Source organism: Apodemus sylvaticus, chromosome 15 (genome assembly GCF_947179515.1).
Source record: "Apodemus sylvaticus chromosome 15, mApoSyl1.1, whole genome shotgun sequence".
Taxonomy (NCBI): domain Eukaryota; kingdom Metazoa; phylum Chordata; class Mammalia; order Rodentia; family Muridae; genus Apodemus; species Apodemus sylvaticus.
In genome coordinates this window covers 6,092,625-6,110,322 of record NC_067486.1, presented here as the reverse complement: position 1 = coordinate 6,110,322, position 17,698 = coordinate 6,092,625, and the positions used below count along the sequence as shown (strand labels likewise).

The window sequence follows — 17,698 nt, the reverse complement described above, 5'->3', positions numbered from 1 at the left end:
TAAGCCCTCAATAAATTACCATGTTATTAGAGTACTTTAAAGTTACAAGAAATTAAACTTAAAGACCCTATAAGCTGGGGCAAAGCGGGAGCAGAAGACAACCATTGCAGTGGGATTAGCACCTTCCAGAGCTAAGAAAAAGCATCTACTCTAGGGGCAGAAGAAGGGGAGGGAAGTCCTGAGTCCGCTCTCTGTGTGCCTCTGGGTGGGTGTGTGCGTGCGTTATGGAATGGGGTGTGTGTGTGTGTGTGTGTGCACGCACGCACGCGCTCCCGTGTCCGCGAGGGAGTGCTGGACCTGGAACACTCTAAGCAGCCCCTTCTTACTCCTGTGCTCCAGGGAACATTTAGGTTCCTTTACCTGAAAAGCAAGGGTAATATTTAAAGAATAACTGGCGAGAGTCGAAGCATTAACCTGCTTCTGCGTCAGGGTAGGCACACACAACAAATGCCTACATAGCCCTTCAGTTCCAGGCTTGTTTCTTTGCGGCTTGGTGCAGCAGTCACTCCTTAGTACCCCGCCTTTCTCCCTGGAGACGCGGGCGAGGGGCGCACACCAGCCAGACTGCAGCGCACCGCACCGCGGCGCACGCGCACACGCTCGCCTAGCACCCAGGAAGGGGGGGTGGGGGAACGGGGAGGCCTGGAAAGTTCCACTGGGTTCCAGAGCCCAAGGTTGGTTGGCGCGGAGGCGGCGGGGAGTGGGTGCGTGCCGAGCGAGGATACGGCCTCCCACGGGCTGCTCGAGACCGTGTCCACGCTCTGCAGGTTCGGGGACACAGACACGACCGGAAAGGGTAGGCAAGGCACCCGCAGAGGTGCAAGTGCAGGCGCCCTCCGGGAGAGGGGCGGTGCGGTGTCGGGTGGGCGGGCCGCTCGGTGGGCGGGGCGAGCCGTCTGCGCAGCTGCCGGAGCCTTTAAACCGGGCCTCGCGGGGTCGCACCGTGCTTTCGCCGCCCGGGAACGAACTGGCCGTTTCTTCCCCCCCTTCGTCTTCCTCTGCGCCCCGCGTCCCCGCCCTCGCGACCCCGGCTCTCCTGGATTCAGCGCCGCCATCCCGGGCGATGCCCCGCTACGAGTTGGCTTTGATTCTGAAAGCCATGCGGCGGGTAAGTGACCTTCCCTCAGACCGAGTTCCCGCGCGGGCTCGCCCCGCCGCCTCTAGGCCTCCCAGTCCCGCGTGCCCTGCCTACTGGACACCGGGCCCCCTTGCGCGGTCCGCGGGAGGTCGCGGGCGCCAAGGGGGCGCGCGTGGGTCGGGCGCTCGGCGCGGCCGCGTGCGCGCGGGAGGCGGGGGGTGTGTGCCCGCGCGTGTGCGCGGTCGCGGGAGGGGGTGTGCCAAGCACGCAGCGGGCCAGGGGGCGGGGCGGGCCTCGGACCCCGGTTCTACGGAGTCCGATGGAAGGACTGCGGGAGGACACACACGCGAGAACCCAGGCCGGACCCGCTCTGCGCCCACGCGTCGAGAAGCTGCTCACCGTCCCCGCCGGCCGCTCGTCCCGATCGCCTGCCCTCAGCGTCCGCGATCAGTACAGCCTTCCTCCAAAGCCCGCCAGTGCCGGCTGTGTGCCCACGCACTTGTCACCACAGTCACACTAAAAAAAAAAAAAAAAATCTTTTGACCTTTCTTTTTCTGACTCCAGCGGAAATCCTGCTCCGGGTACCCTTAGCCCAGTTTTATTCATCCAAGTCGTGGCCTTGCTTGTGCTTTCCGAAGATATGTCTTCCCCCAGCTTTTGATTGATCGTGAGGTAGGGACTTTCAGGTTTGGAGGGATGCTAAACCACCAGCAGCCTGGTCACGGACTGCGGTCGGTCGGTCGGTCGGTCGGCGGTGGAGGCAGCTACCTTCGTTCTCTGTTCTGAGTCAGGCACTTCTCCGTCGTCGCTGAAATCCCCAATCTTCTGAGAGAATTCGGTAATGTAGTGTGCTTTCATGCACTCTCCTTCCATAGCAGGTACAATTTAAAACAAAACAAAAGCAACCGTTGTGTTGTGCCTTTTCTGAACTTTGGGAGCAGCTTTCTTTTAGCCCTGGGCATGTATATAGGCTTTGGGTCAATTTCAAGTAGTAGCTTTAGGTTGAATCTCCTTAAGCCAAGGGTCATGGGCTAGGCTCCGTTGAACTGCTAACAATCTCACAGCAGGAGGAGATTGTTAGGTGTGCCTTGTGTAAGGCTGGCTTGGAAAGGACACCAGGGCCACCTGATGGTCCAGAAGCCTGTGTCCCCAAGCTTCCTGACTCCCTGGCTCCCTCGGGGAGATCGATGCATTGTCTCACCTCTTGGTAATGTGCTTTATCTACCGTCCTTCTTGTTTGGATTTTACAGCATTAAAAAGAAGAGGAGCAGCAGATGGGTCTGGGTTACAAAAGTATTACAAAGGGACTCTTTCTGATTAAGTGGAAATGGCTTCAGCCTCCTTTTTAGGTGATGTTAGAAACTGAAAAAATGTGACCACCAAGATTCCCTTTCACCTTGTCTTAGGTGTGAGGTAACAGTGACCCTTTGGACTCCTTTGAATGAGAGACTGACTCCTGCTTAGCTCGACTGCACAGTATATTGGCTAAATGTATTTTACCATCATGTGGATATGTGTTCACTCTGACTCAAAAGTGTGGTATAACGTGCTCAAAAGCTTTGCCTGAGAGTAGGGTCAGAGCACCTTAGAGAGGAGGGAAGAGGGGCGCTTAATCGTAGTGTGGAAGATGTGTTGAGATCCTTATAGGCCCAAAGAAACTAGATAAAATGACAAACCTCATTTTTTAGTTTTGACTTTGAGAAGGTCGTAAACAAGTAACGATGTGCAGAGTCTAGACAATTTTGTTTGCTTTCAGATTTAGAAAATTGAATTCTTACAGGTGAATACTTACAGGTGTAAAGGGAAACCACACCTTGTTTTAATAGAAATGCCACCATGGCTTGCACACCTACCTACAGCAGGAAAGCCTGGACAGTTCCAGCCTGGGACAGTGGCTTCTGTAGCAAGCAGGGAGGCATTCTGAGATGCATGCTGGACCCTGATGGGGCACCCTTTCATGGGATGGTGCTCCCCCGCCCTTCCCTTCGCTCCTCCAAGCATCTCCTGTTCTAGAACTGAGAGTAAGCAAGCTTTGAAGCAGAAAGGGGAGTTGAGAGACTGTCGTCTCCTGGAGACTCTGTCTCCCACTGTTGTGCTCGTTTTTCCGGTGCCTACAAAACAGTCTTAGTCTTCCCTATTGTGACTCTTTATTTTACTGTACTTCATGTGAACTTCAACTTACTACAATTGAGCTTTTAGAGTTTAAAGATTCATGTCAGCATGGCATAGTGCCTTTGTAGCAGATTGCCTGTGAGAGTTCTTAGGCTGAGACCTCAGGATAGAAGTTCTAAAAATTCTAGGGCTGTCTCCACAGTGTGTAGTTAGAGTTGATTCTCACGAGCCCTTGTTTTTGATGCATTTCGAGGTTTGTGTGTTCACAGGTTCAGACCACAGTCCTCAAGATGTGCATTTGGATTTTAATGCTATTACACAGTTGTAACTTTGTATTCTCTAGCATAAAAATCAAGATGAAAAATGTGGCTACTTCTGGAGTACGGTAGATGTGCTGTTGGGCTCTGAGGGTGCTGAGGAGCCAGCGGAAAGGTAGTTGCTTAGGACCGACAGCCTTAGGTGTATGCATGGAAGAGCTGCTGACGCTGGCTTTGGAGGTGCCCCTTCCTGGACTTCCAGTAGCTCCAGGACAGAAAACAGGAAGGACACAGCTGCAGAGGGCACACCAAGCCGCAGATCCGAGCAGCCACTTGTCGCAAGGATTGCCTGTGGGGTGGTGAGTGCGGTCTGCTCTCCTCCTCTACTTGGGAGGACCTCTGAGGTGTATTTGGGGCTGGGTGAGGCTGAGAATACTTGAGGAGTTGCTTCTCTTGAGCTCTTGGACTTCACTTTGCAGTTTTTACTTTCAGATAGGGGAAAGAGCTGTGGATTCACTTTGATAAAGCCATACCCAGCCCTAAAGGATTTCATAGTTTTTTTGTTTATGTTTTTTAATACTTGAAATGGATGTAGAAGAAGAATCTGTACAGTAGGTAAATGTAACTATTCTTTGCTTACAAAGTTCAGAGCACTTTGTTGGGTCTTACCCTTTTGGTCAGATGATTGGTCACTATTGGGATAGATTTGTGACAGCCATGAGGAAATACTTTTCTTGAAATCATGTCATTATTACTCAAGAATGTGGTTGCTGGGAATTGAACTCATGACTTCTAGAAGAGCAGTCAGTGTCAGTGTTCTTCACCACTGAGCCATTTCTTAAGCCCAGGGGTAGTAGCTCCTTTTAATATTTCATTTAAGAAGGCTGCTTTGTTAAACCATCAGATTTGTTGTAAAACATGTAATTATCTTTGTTTAGGGAAATCAAATGTAAGGAATTAACCAAATAAACGTCTGACAGGTTATTAATTTGTATAAAAGGAAGCATGCTGGGCAGCCACTTGGCCCTCTTGTTCTTCCATTGCTCTAGAGCAGGGTCTGCACACTGGCTCACCTGCCACTCACCTTTCTCCATGTTCTAAGAAACGGCTTTACATTGAATTGTTGAGAAAAATGAGCTATAGTCTGTGGCTCTGTGGAAATGAGAAAAGTGAGGTATTGACGTATGACCCTGTTAGGTTTTTATCTAGTTCTTTACAGGATGGACACTGGCCAGGCGCAACATTTCTCTTAGCTTTTGATGACTTTGCTGTGTTGTGACCTTCTCCCACTGTGACCCTTCCCTCTTCTGCAGTGTCTCACATTTGACACATAGGTGATGTGTACTGGCTTTCCCCTCTGCTTGCTGGTGCTTAGCTAACACCTGGGCATCACCAGCTCAGTATGACTCAAAACTGAATGGATTGTGGTTCCCAGAATCACAAGTTTAGTGTGTGTAACTTCTGTTTTCTGTTGCAGAGGTCTCAGGCATACATGCTTTCTACCTTAGATGAGCATTCTTTGATTCTTGCAGTTTTTAGTGGTTTCTTCTGATGCTGAGGAGAGTTATTCACTGAGAATAGTTAGTATTCATAATTTATTGGAGTGCAAAGTTAGTTTTTGAAATATTTTAACAAATCTGAGGTGAATTTTCAGAAGGAAATAGTATTGTGTACATTGGGTATCTGGTAGTTCATGCTGGTTGATAGTATGAGCATCTGGTGAGTTAGTGTATACTCATTTCACAGAGGATAGTGAAATGTGGCATCGTGGTGGCCTCTGGTACAATTCCAACCTATTCTTTTCTAACACCGTTACTTAGTTTCCTGTGTTCTTCACTCAGCATACTGAATAATGAAACTGTGCATCTCTGTGTCCACCATTCCCTTTTATTTCCTTCATGGACTGCATTGCTCCTCTATGGAATCTCTCCCCTTTCCACATTACCACACTACTTCCATGAAATCCTTCAAGTTAGACATGGTATTCCCAATGTGTGCACTGTGTTTTATCATCCATGGGTTATTTTCTACTTTGTACTAATAGCAAAAATATGTGTCTTACCTGCTGCGTTAGATTGTTGTTCTTTAGTGTCAGCTGTGTTTCAGTCTTGTCTTCTCCTGCACTCTGCATAACAAGTGTTCACTAGCTGCCTTTGAGGATTACTACTATCCCTGTAGAGTAGTTCTTAATAGAATATAGCATGATGACCTTCTGTGCCATATCAAGTCAGTGAGCTTTCCTGGGACTGTGTGTTGTATGCTGCCCAAAAGTTCCACTGATTTCCAAGATAATTTTGTGGTTAAAAAGGTTTTCTTTTTATAGTACTTTGCATATCATATATATAAATGGAGTAAAATAAATGCAAACCTTATTCAGAAAACCAAATTGGAGTCTTTGGAATGAATTGGTTCAAAGTGAGTGGTTAAAATGGTGCCTATAGATTATACCGAGAAGTGCTCAAGTATCAGAGCTCAGGAGAAGGAGGGACATGGCCTCAGAGTCTGTGTACTGTGGGTAACCAAGCTCAGGAGAAGGAGGGACATGGGCTCAGTCTGTGTACTGTGTAGGTAACCAAGCTCAGGAGAAGGAGGGACATGGGCTCAGTCTGTGTACTGTGTAGGTAACCAAGCTCAGGAGAAGGAGGGACATGGGCTCAGTCTGTGTACTGTGTAGGTAACCAAGCTCAGGAGAAGGAGGGACATGGGCTCAGTCTGTGTACTGTGTAGGTAACCAAGCTCAGGAGAAGGCGGGACATGGGCTCAGTCTGTGTACTGTGTAGGTAACCAAGCTCAGGAGGAAGAGGGACATGGGCTCAGTCTGTGTACTGTGTAGGTAACCAAGCTCAGGAGAAGGAGGGACATGGGCTCAGTCTGTGTACTGTGTGGGTAACCAAGCTCAGGAGAAGGAGGGACATGGGCTCAGTCTGTGTACTTGTAGATTGCTTTATAGAAGCTTTCTACTGTCAGGAAACAGGCTGGGAATTGTACATGCTGTCTTTGTAGATATGGCTGGCACAACTTGAACAAAGAGATTGTCATCATCTCCATTCTCCAAGGGTTTGGTCTCATGTTAAGGTTAACCAATAAATATACAGTTTATGTGTTAAAACATTTAAGGTATGTAAGGATGGTTTGTGATCAGATGGGGTGACTGGGTATGAAGAGACCTTCTTCAGCATGTACGTTGATTCTGTTTTCTAAATGAGCAAACAGACATACAATTCCAAATAAAGAGATTGGTTGCTATGGTAGAATCAGTAAGAACTGTCAGTGAGGAGACCTGGAAGGCATTTTAGAGGCTGATAGAACTTGTTTTAGAGCATGCACTTCCTAGGATTTTTGAGTATTTTGGACCCCCAGTTTCTCATTTCTGAATGAGGGTGATCCTTATTGGAAGGTCTTTGAAGGGGAAGTGGATGTATAGTGAGCCTCCAGAATAGCTTCTGACTGCATTACCTCATCTTCCATTGATCCTTTACTGTTGAAACTTCCCAAGGTAAACTTAATATGCTTATTGTATCAACATCCAACACTGAACACAGTTCTCGCTCAGCTGATTGCTCCAGTGATCACTGTGCCTGTGACCTGGGCTCACCACCCATTTTCTCTCTTGCTTCCTTGTAGAAATCAGGTTTTATAGGAAATCTGGTTTTCAAAGTCTTGGCACCATGAGCCAAATGAGGTGTGTCTAGATCAGCTAGAGCACTCATCTTGTAACTTTCGAGTTAGTTAATTAGATTTAAGTGGCCGTTTCAAACCTCTTTGGGCGTTCATATAGTCAAAGTCCACCTTTTATTTGTTGTTGGTTTATAATGGACTAATTACCTACTCAGTAAACATGAAACATACTCAGTTCATAAAAATTAATAATAAGAAAAGCCAGACCAAAGAACCCTGGCATTTCCCAGTTTCAGATTGTGGGATTATGTGAGGCCTTTTAGGCTGAAGTGCGCATGAGAGGCTTTAGAGGTCACATGGCCAAGCAGAGCCTGCAGTGAGCTGTGAGGAATGGCAGCTACAGCTTACACTTTCTCGATTGTTGGATTATCTTAAGCACACTTAGCCTTATTTTTTGTTTCTCCTTTGTCTTTTTGCCTCCCTGTCCAGGTAGAGTTTCCACTGTGTTAACCAGACTGGCTTAGTACTCAGTATATAACCCAGACTGGGCCATTCCTCCTGCCTTGGCCCCTGAACACTGGTTTGACAGGGGTAAGCCACCCTGCCCTGCTCATCAGGTCTGCTTGATTTGCACCCATTTTATTAATTTCTTAGGGATTAGATATAGTGCTTCCAGGCAGTGATACTTTGTCTGGAAAATAACATTTTTGGCCAGGGCATACTTAGGAAGATGGTAATCATTAACCTGTAATCCTCGGAATATAGCATTAGGAAAAACAGTGAGCTCTTTTCTTAGTCAAGACTGGAGACTAAATTTTTATTTGAGGCTAGGCTCTGTGTTTCTGTAGAGTAGGAACCATGTTAGTATCTCAACTAATCTTTTCTTTTTGTCTTTTCTCCTTTTACTTCCACTCCAGATACCTGACATCAAATTGCAGATTTGAAACCTCAGATCCAGGTTCTTGTGAGCATGCCTTCTGGCTATGTTTCAGTTGACTTGTTTGGCTCTCCTTTGCCCTAGTCATTTCTTTTGTGATTACAGTGTCCCTGCTAAGGAAGTCTTTACTCAGTTTTTGAATACTTAAGAGATTGGTGCTTAGGTAAGAACTTAAGGAAAATTGGAAGTGAAAGCATAAATGTAACCAAGGTCTCCTGGAGTCCTAGGCTTCAGAACTGGCCCTTAGCTGCCTTCCTGCCATATCAACGGGAGTCTGTTTTGACTTTGTTTACATTTCACTTTTGGAAAATGTTCTCCTTGACATCTATTCTGGCCATTACATTCTTTCATCTCCTCAGGTGCAGCAGTGGGAGCCAGGTTGCTGTGTATGTAGCCCAGAGTGTAGTGCTGTGGATGCATGCTCAGTGGCTGGGAAGAGGCTGCCACCAGGGATGTGCAGTTCTGGGTTGTGTTAGAAGAGTACAGAAATGACTAACGGCTCCGTAAGTGCATTACAGATAGAAAACATCCAGTGGGTACTGGTTTTGATTCAGTTTTAAGGTGAGTTTCAGTAGGTGAGTTAAAAGTTCAATTTGAGCATAGGCTATTTGCTTGGTGATGTTTCCTAGCATAGAAGTACTTTTGCTCCTCTGTTTGCCTTTTAAATTGCTTGACCTTGTTAAGTCAGTGATCCAGTCTAGGTTAATTTGATTGTGTTTCTTTGATTGGTGCACTGCTTGCCTGCTGATATGTTAGCTGTCTCAAGAGAGCACCTGTATGGAGTTTGTGATCTCCATACTGTAAGTCATGAAGGTTCTGACAGGGACAGCCCAAGCCTGAGGTCTTGGAGCACTTCTGGCTTCTGGTCTCACAACAATGCCACTTTCATGTGTGCACCAAGTAAGTTTTTATTTTTGTTTTTTGTTCTTGTTTTTTTTTCCCCTAATTCAGTCTATATGAGAAAAATAAAGTGACGAATCTTGAGACTTTCTCCTAATACCATTTTTTGTTGTTTATAAATATTTTATCTGACTAGGATGAAATCACTGGAAGTTACTTCTAAAGTTTCCAAGATCTGGTCTTCTGATATCCAAAGGAAAACAGTTCTGAAACTTTGTCTGGATTTTTAACTCCTTTTCTTGTCTTACCTGAAGTAGAAGAGGAAAGCCTCCTGCCTTCATCGTTTGTAGACGCATGCTTGTTTTGTGCTCATTTATTCAGGATACGGTTCAATTATTGTTTCTGGTCTTAGTTTTGCTTCTTGAAAAAAATTCTCTTTTCCTTGGGGGAGGTTAGGACACAGCTAAACTGGCTTTCATAGGAGGCATTGGCTGCTTAGGAGAGTTAGAGACTGGTTTATCACAAAGATGCTGTGGTTACAGTGGCTGTCTCATTACATGGGAAAAGAGAAGCTATGTAGTAACTGTTCTAGAACAGGTTTTCTAGAAACATAAAACAGAAACCAGGTAGGTTGAACACACACATTCACACCCACACCTGTACTCCCGGGAGGGCAAGCTGACCAGGTTGAGTTTTCCTGCTTTAAGCTGTGTGGTTGTTAGCCTTAGAGAAGGCTAGCTGCTCAGGCTGTAGTACTGCCTGGCCTCAGTGGTTACTGACGTAGAGGCTGTGTGTGCTTTTCCTTCACTTTGGATTCTTCAGCATCTTGAAGATCAGTGTGCTTTACATTATGGAGGAGGAGGAGGGTTCAGCATCACACAGCTCAGCCAGGCCAAGACTGTCAGTCTGAAGTGGGAGCCGTGCCTTTATTGATTACATCTAATAGTATTGTAGTTTAGTCAAAGTGCTTTTGTGCTGAAGAATGTAGTTTACATCTATTGGGTACCAATAGGTGCCAGTACTACCATGCATTTTAGAAATGCTGTGGTTAATAAACAGTCTCAGTGTTCATGGTGTTCTAGTTCAGGTTCTAGCAGGAGACACACTAGCAAAGGTGTGTATAAAGAAACATGAATGGAAAAGAGGAACAGAATGCACTACATTCCATTGCAGTCAGGTGAGATGGAAACTCAGTAGATGAGCTGAGGCCGGTACCTGGAACATAATAAGGTCTTGATGGAGTTGCAGTAATACATTTTCAGTTCAGATGGTGATAACTACTGCTCTTACTTCTTACAGAAACCTCACTTGAAAGAGTTGACAGCACAGAATTATTTAGTGCTTTTCCCCCTTCACCTTGGCTCTCCTGTTATTTCAGCTATTCCCGAACTTGTGGCCAAGAAAACCTTGAACTTGTTTCTCTCCTGGGTCCGCCTCCCAAGTGTAGCATGATCCACCATATGTGGTTTATACTGTCCTGGGGATTGAACATGGGCCTTCCTGCATGCTTCCTAATGAGCTGTGTCCTCAGCATCTCTACAATTCTGTAATGTGATGACCTGGCTGATGTTGCCTTGGGGTGTGTATTCCCACATTTTATAGTGTGAGAAAGTTTAGGCATACATTAGTATCATCACTCAGCTCTAACAGACCCACTGACACATTAGTCTTAGGGTGTATCTACTTTTGTTACCTGTTTTTGAAGTGTATTGTATACTTTCCTTAATGCTTAAAATTTTAAACTGTTGAACAGTTGATTTGATAGTCTACTGCATAGTTTTCATCACAAGTTGTTAGAAATTATATGTCTTTGTCTAAGATCTGAGTGATGTACATCTTAATACCAGTTAGGAGTAAGAGCTTCTCAAGTGCAGTACAGGCATAGCATTAGAAATTGGTATAATATTCAGTTTACACTGAAATTTACTTAATTTTAGTTTTAAAAAAATCTAGTAGTAAATCAAGGATCTTGCTTTAGGTGTTGTTTGGGTTCCTTGGACAGTTCTATAACCTTTTCAAGAATGCCATTGGTGCTTTGCAGAATCCCCACATCACTTAGGGCTTTCTGTAATTCTTTCTTGTGGTTAGAGGCAGATTAGATACTCTAGTAGGACTTTTCACAGGGATGTCAAAGCATTGTGTTGGGAGCTGTGCCAGTATCCCTTGTTGGGGATATTAAGCAGTTACCTGGTTTTGGTGACACACCTTAGATAACTCCATGGTAAATGGTGCCTCCTTTCCTTTTATAATAAGTGGCATATGTAACAAGAAACCTGGAACTGGACACTTTGTTCTTTAGCAGTTATCTACTGACTTTCATATTTGAATCAGTTACTGCTGGAAGACTTTAGATTAAAAGCAAAGATGAGTGCACTACTTCTCCTGTAACCAGGAGAGTTTTACTGTGTAGGTCTTTAAAAACAGCCTCCGTGACATCTGGTGGTGTCTCTTTCCTGTCCTTTACTCCAATCTGAATTTGAACAAGTTATACTTTCTTATTGGTCACATGCTGAGAATAATAGTGAATCCACTGTCTCTGCACAGTGCTTTTTTGAGTTTAAGTCCAGATATTTTCTGGAAGATAGTGGGTAGGAATTTGAGTACTTGAGGCTGTACATTTGTGGAATACTGTGGAGTGATGGTCATGCAGCATTCCATTATAAGACTGACTTATCAGTGAATGCATGTATCAATCATTTTAAAATTCACCACCAGCTTTTGTCCTAAGGGTTTTATTTTAGCACGGGGTGCCATTACTGTAGGTGCATTACTGTGTAGGGCAGTGTAGGCTGTAAATGTTGTTTCTCTGTTCTTGCATCAATTAGATGGATTTTTCTTGATACATATTCATTTCTACTTGCCTCTGTGTGTGTTTCCCTGAGGAATACTACAAAAGTATGCAATTCTGTACCCACAGAGAGGGTGTTCCTGTACTTGGGTGATCCTTGACGGTCCTCAGTTCTCGGTTGTTTTTAGTCTTACTGGGGATCAACCCCAAGACCCTGTACATGCTAGGTAAGTGCTGTACAACTGACCTGCATTTCCAGCTCCTCAGTTTCTTACCTATAAATTGGGGACAATTGCATCTGCTCCTTGAGTTTTTGTGAGGATCGGAGGAGTTTCTCCATGTACTTACTGTATGTAACAGTACTGCTTGTTGTTTGGTCAGGACTGGTACAAGACTCTTTTTATCTGGGCTGTAACTTGGTAAGTGTTTACCTAGTGTGTGGGAGGTTCAGGAGTAAGTACCCAACACTAATGATTCTTATAGTCAGTGAAGCAACTCAGATCTATGGGAGAGGTGGAGAAGGTAAAAGTTCTGTATAAGTTAGCAGCAACAGGAAGCTTGCTTGGGCTGGTATTTGTGTGGCCTGAGTTTAGGGAGTTGCTGCTTGCCTTCTTTCAGAGTGTGTGGGAGCAGTCATCTGAGGAGAGACAAACGTAGAGCTACACAAGTAGCAGTAAGTGTGAAACATGCTCCAAAGTGGATTTAGGACAGTAAGGGGCTGCTGGGAGGCGCAGGAGGAGCAGGTGGCGTCCCCAGATACCTATCTACTCAACAAAGGCCTTTCTTTTTCTTGCATGTAGAATGACTGGCCGTCATTCTACTTAAACTTTATTTGTAGCTGCTTGAAATTGAGGAAAGGAAGGACACTGTTCCTTCTAGACCTCTTAAATCTGTCATCTCAAGCTGCTTAAGGAGCTGTTCTTGATGATTGTGCAGGAGATCTGAACTTGAGCAATTTCAGTGCAGTACTTGTGAATGAAACACTGTGTAGAAGATACTGGAGGGCTTGCTCAGGGTGGTGTTCGGTTGCCGGTCGTGGGATGTATATTGGATGGTGATGTGGAAGGAGGGCAGACTGGAGGGGTTGAGGTGGACAGGAGACAGACATGGAAATGGAGAGTAGGCCGGTCTTGAGTGTGGGATCACATAGGGTCTTGTACGTGTTAGGTGACACGAACATGGAGCTACATGGACCTCAGTCTTTTTGTTTCTAATGTCATTTTCTCTACATATTCACTTATATGTGACTGCACTTAAATACTTGAGTTGGATTTTGTTATATGTTCTTTGTTCATATTCGCAGTGTGTCTACCATGAGGATGTTCTGGCCACTCAAAATTGTTTCTTTTGAGCTGGTCTTTACACAGCCCGGGCTGGCCTCAAACTTGTGATTCTTCTGCTTCAGCCTTTCCAGAATTATAGGGATGTACTAGCATACCTAGCTTGCAAACAAATTTTTAAACATGTATAATGTGTGGAGGTTTTTGTTTTTTGTTTTTAAATCTATCATTAGTATTTTTGCCTGTCAGCACAGAAAGACCTTTTCTTTGAAGGCAGTACGTATTGCATTATAGTTAGGGGCAGAAGCAATATAGACACTGATGTGATACAAATTCTATCTTACACACAGCTGGATTCTGGGGCAATTAACTCTTGGTTTTCTCATGTATAAAATGATCACTGTAACTCATGACGATCATGAGGTTTTTAAAATTTCAGTTTTAACTCATTTATAGCATTGTCTTTAACTGTACTCATGATTAGCTGAAATTCCGTGTCAGTTGTATTAAGAAAACTTGTTTTGCTTTTAAGTGTCTCTGGTAAACTGTATTATATCTGCATTCTGCCTCTTTAAAAGTAAAATTAGAAGACAGCCACGTGAGTACTTAATACTTTACATTAAGAATCATTAATTATTCCCTTCTTAGACTTTTCATTATTGGACTTGAAAATGTATGAGAAGTCTAAGATGACATAAGTTTTGGTGTTTCCTCAAATGAGTGATGAAAGTTGATGGAGTGGTAGGGAACCTCTTAAAGACATTTGCAAGTGAATTGTCTAATTTTATCCACTTGTTCTGTATGTGAAGAACATTTATGAAGGCCCTAAAACCCCTTGCCTGCAGCCGACAGGAAAATCTGAAAGGGCAGAGTCATCATTCCCGGTCTGTTCGGCTGGACAGAGTGAATTGAGGCAAGCCACCACCCTGAGGTTGGGGGCAGTATTAAGGACGTTAATCCACCTTGGTTGTGCCCCTATGATCTAGGCAGTGGCTGCATATCACACTTGACATTCACAGAGATATATTGTCATTAAGAAGTGACAGATCTTCAAGCCCTGCCCTTCAGAGAGTTACTATTTCCTGCTGTAATAAAGGACATGTGCCTCTGTCCGGGCAGCCCATACTTACTGCATTGCTGGATCACACAATCTGGTGTTAATTGTGCTATCTGTGGCTTGGTGGTGGACACAAAGGAAACCTTAGGGGGATGCTCATGGGACACTGAAGTGATCACAAGAGACTTCCAGAAGTCTCTCTTGTGACCCTTGAATTACCAGGTGTTGAGTATTTTTCATTTCTATTACTAGACAGTATTGATTTGCTAGGCCTACCACTGACAGTGCTGGGGCCCTGTGCAAGTTATCCCAAAGCTAAGGACAGTGCAGTTGGTCATTTTTAGGGTCAACATGATCTATGCCAGCGGTTCTCAGACTTCCTAATGTTGTGATCCTTAATACAGTTCCTCACGTTGTGGTGACCCCAACCATAAATTGTTTCGATGCTGTTTCATAACTGATTTTGCTACTGTTACAGAACATAATGTAGATATCTGATATGCAGGATAGTCTTAGGTGACCCCTGTGAAATGATTGTTTGGCCCTGCCCCCCCCCCCCAAGGGTCACAACCCATAGGTTGAGAACCACTACTTGATGCTTTGTCAGTGAACATATATCTTGAAATTGCAACAGGAGCCCAGGGTTTTATGACATGTGGCATTTATTTATTTATTTATTTATTTTGCTATATGCATTCTGGATTTTGATTGTTACAAATAATTTTCTGGTTTGGTATATTAAAAAATAGTCACCCTAGACAGTAGAAATGAGATTTAGTGTTTACCTAGCTGTTTTCATAATTGTGCTTTTAACACCTAAAGGAGTTCATAGTTGATTTAAGTTGGGTCTCACCATTTCTTCTTTCTTGTTGGTCAGACACAGACAGTACCATGTGCATTTCTCTTCTGTCTTTGGATGTAGTCCATTTAAATGCATGACCAACAAATCTGCATTCTGACTTAGTGTGAAACTACCAGTAATGTATCACCCATGATATTAGTGGGGAAAGTCCTGCTACATGAAAACACCCTTGTGTTTGAAATTAGCATGACTCTGCTTATCATGGGGGGGGATGGGGGGGCATTTGTGTATACTCCAGTTATTTCTGTTCTGGAAATGTTTTTCTTTTTTTAAAAATAAGGTTATATCAAAGAAAACTAAATTGTAAAAGAAGGCTTATGAAGATAAAACAAAGTTTAAAATGTTCCATGTCAGATGGAGATGCTTCCATATATATCCTTTGTAAAGGAACTCTGGACCTTCCTTGCTTATGGTGCTTTTGTTGAAGAATTGTTCTCTTCTTAAACATAAAAAAAATGTACAAAAATTATTGTATATTTTATTTAAGACTCCACCCCTCACTTAAAGAAATGTGAAATAGTCTTGAGAGGCCGAAATTCAGGGCTATGGTAATGTCTGTTTGTGACTGACACTTGAAGTGTACTATCATTGTACTGTAGTATGTATCTTTGTACAATTGGAGTTGACCTGTTTTGGTTACTATTTTCTATTTTGATATCTTTAGAAAGTCTTAATCCCTGTATGTACTTTAAGTTAGAAAACTCTAAAAACTACCTTTAGGCTATTGCAGTGTCCAGTGAGAAGCTGCTGTCAGCAGTGGCTTTGGAAGGACCCAAAGAAAGACAGAGTCAAACACACTTTTTTTTTTTTTTTTTTTTGAGACACTCTCAGAGTAGCCCACACAGGCCAGGGACTGAAGCAGTCCTTTGCCTCAGCATCCTGAGTGCTGGGATTAAGGCATGTCCCTGTGTCCAGCCTTAAGGCAGCTCTGAGCTCAAATTTGACTGCTCTATTTTCTCTGATGGCAGATCTAAAGAAGTTAGGACTCAGACCTTGTATGGGAATTTCAGCCAGGTGGAATATTCTATACAAAGCAGAATGTGACTTAGCTGACGCCATGAGTCCTATGTGACAGAGAAAGTGATGGTCCTGCACTGATTTCTAGTGATAGAAACAGGAAGTCTCCTTTGCTTTTGAGTACTTTGTCTCTGAACACATAAGCTGCTACATCAACAGTGCTCAGAACTGGTTCCCCTCCTCTCCAAACAAAGGTTCTGAATGTGTTCTCATCCTTTAGAAAACATGCTAAACGTCTTTTGTTTTTTTTTAAATTCTAAACTCCCATTCTTTATTTTTCTTTTATGATTTATTGCACACATACACACACACACACACACACACACACACATACTGTAGCTGTCTCCAGACACACCAGGAGAGAGCATCAGATCCCATTACGGATGGTTGTGAGCTGCCGCCATGTGGTTGCTGGGACTTGAGCTCAGGACCTCTGGAAGAGCAGAGGTGCTCTTATCCGCTGAGCCATCTCTCCAGCTCCCCATGCTCAGCTTCTACCAAGAAGAGGTCTATGTGAAGGTCCTTGGAACCAGCAGGGGTTTAGCTTTGCATGTCAACAGGTGACAAGGCAACATTGGTCCGTGTGTCAAAGGGGGTCCCAACTATAGGCAGCTTCATGATTGACCTCTCCACTGTGACAGACGATGGCCTCTCAACTATAGGCAGTCTCATGACTGACCTCTTCACTGTGACAGACGATGGCCTCTCAACTATAGGCAGTCTCATGATTGACCTCTCCACTGTGACAGACGGTGGCCTCTCAACTATAGGCAGTCTCATGATTGACCTCTCCACTGTGACAGACGATGACCTCTCAACTATAGGCAGTCTCATGACTGACCTCTTTACTGTGACTGAGGATGGCCCTTTTCTACATTGAAACATTTAAAGCTATCCTTTCAAATCAATAGGTTGGTTAGTCATCTTAGATCTTACTAAACTTTTGGAGGGTTCTTCCTAAATAATTGCAAAGGTGTTTTTGTTTTTATTTATTTTTGTTAAGCCTAAAGATTTGGAGACTTAAGAAAGCAGTTATAAAATATCTTCAAGATTTGGCAAGTATGAAGTAATGATACAAATTTATACTTAAGTTGATTTTTTGTTTCTTGCTTTTGCTTTTAGCAATCTCTTATCACTGACATGGCTTTCAGGAGGCAGGATTTTAATGTGGAATTTTTTATTTGCAGGTTTTTTATGTGGTGTAATTACTGTGTGCTGTGTAAGAGTGCTGAGATGATAGAGGGCTGTTCTTTAGGGAGTGGTGTGGGTCAGACCTGAGGAGTGTGCAGGGCTCTGGTCTTTAGAAAATGACTCTCTCTTCCTGGTGAGAGTGTGCTCAAGTTTTTTGTTTTTGTTTTTTATTGGTTATTTTATTTATTTAGTGTATTCAAGTTTTTAACAGTACGGTTTTATTTCAGGCTGCTTTGAGAAAAGATGACCTTATTTTTGTTTATGGCTCCTAAGTTTACTCTTAATTTTTAAAAGCAAAATGCCTAGATTTATAGAAGCAATGTTTTTTTTTTTTTCAAGCATGGGAAACTTTATTTTGAGGTTTCTTTTATAGTAAGCACAGTCACTTAGATGTTAACACATAGCGATATTACTTTTAATAATACCAGTATTCATAATGATCTGTCAGCTGTTTTTATAATTATTGAAGATTTAGGATTTGTTTCTTTACTAATTGGAGAACTATCAGCTTTATAATTTGATTTTAGTTACATTTAAATGTGTTTTACAGAGTGATCATCTTAATTCAGAACTGAAAATGTCAGATGTATTTATTGAAGATGATTTAATGGTTGACAATTGTTTTGGTTCAGGTTTGGAAGAAGAGTAACAAACTATTCAT

General features: G+C 43.5%; 2 protein-coding genes across 2 annotated transcripts in view; both read left to right on the top strand.

The window, feature by feature from the left end:
* Mrps6 (mitochondrial ribosomal protein S6) overlaps positions 1 to 17,698 on the top strand; it is a 57,336-nt gene that overhangs the window by 2,042 nt on the left and 37,596 nt on the right. The window contains exon 2 of the mRNA XM_052159093.1: positions 768 to 1,108. Coding sequence (XP_052015053.1) covers positions 768 to 1,108 — 341 coding nt within the window. The remainder of the gene's footprint in view (positions 1 to 767; positions 1,109 to 17,698) is intronic.
* Positions 1,016 to 17,698, top strand: part of Slc5a3 (solute carrier family 5 member 3) — a 28,309-nt gene continuing 11,626 nt past the window's right edge. The window contains exon 1 of the mRNA XM_052157985.1: positions 1,016 to 1,108. The gene's annotated coding sequence lies outside the window, so the exon portion shown is untranslated. The remainder of the gene's footprint in view (positions 1,109 to 17,698) is intronic.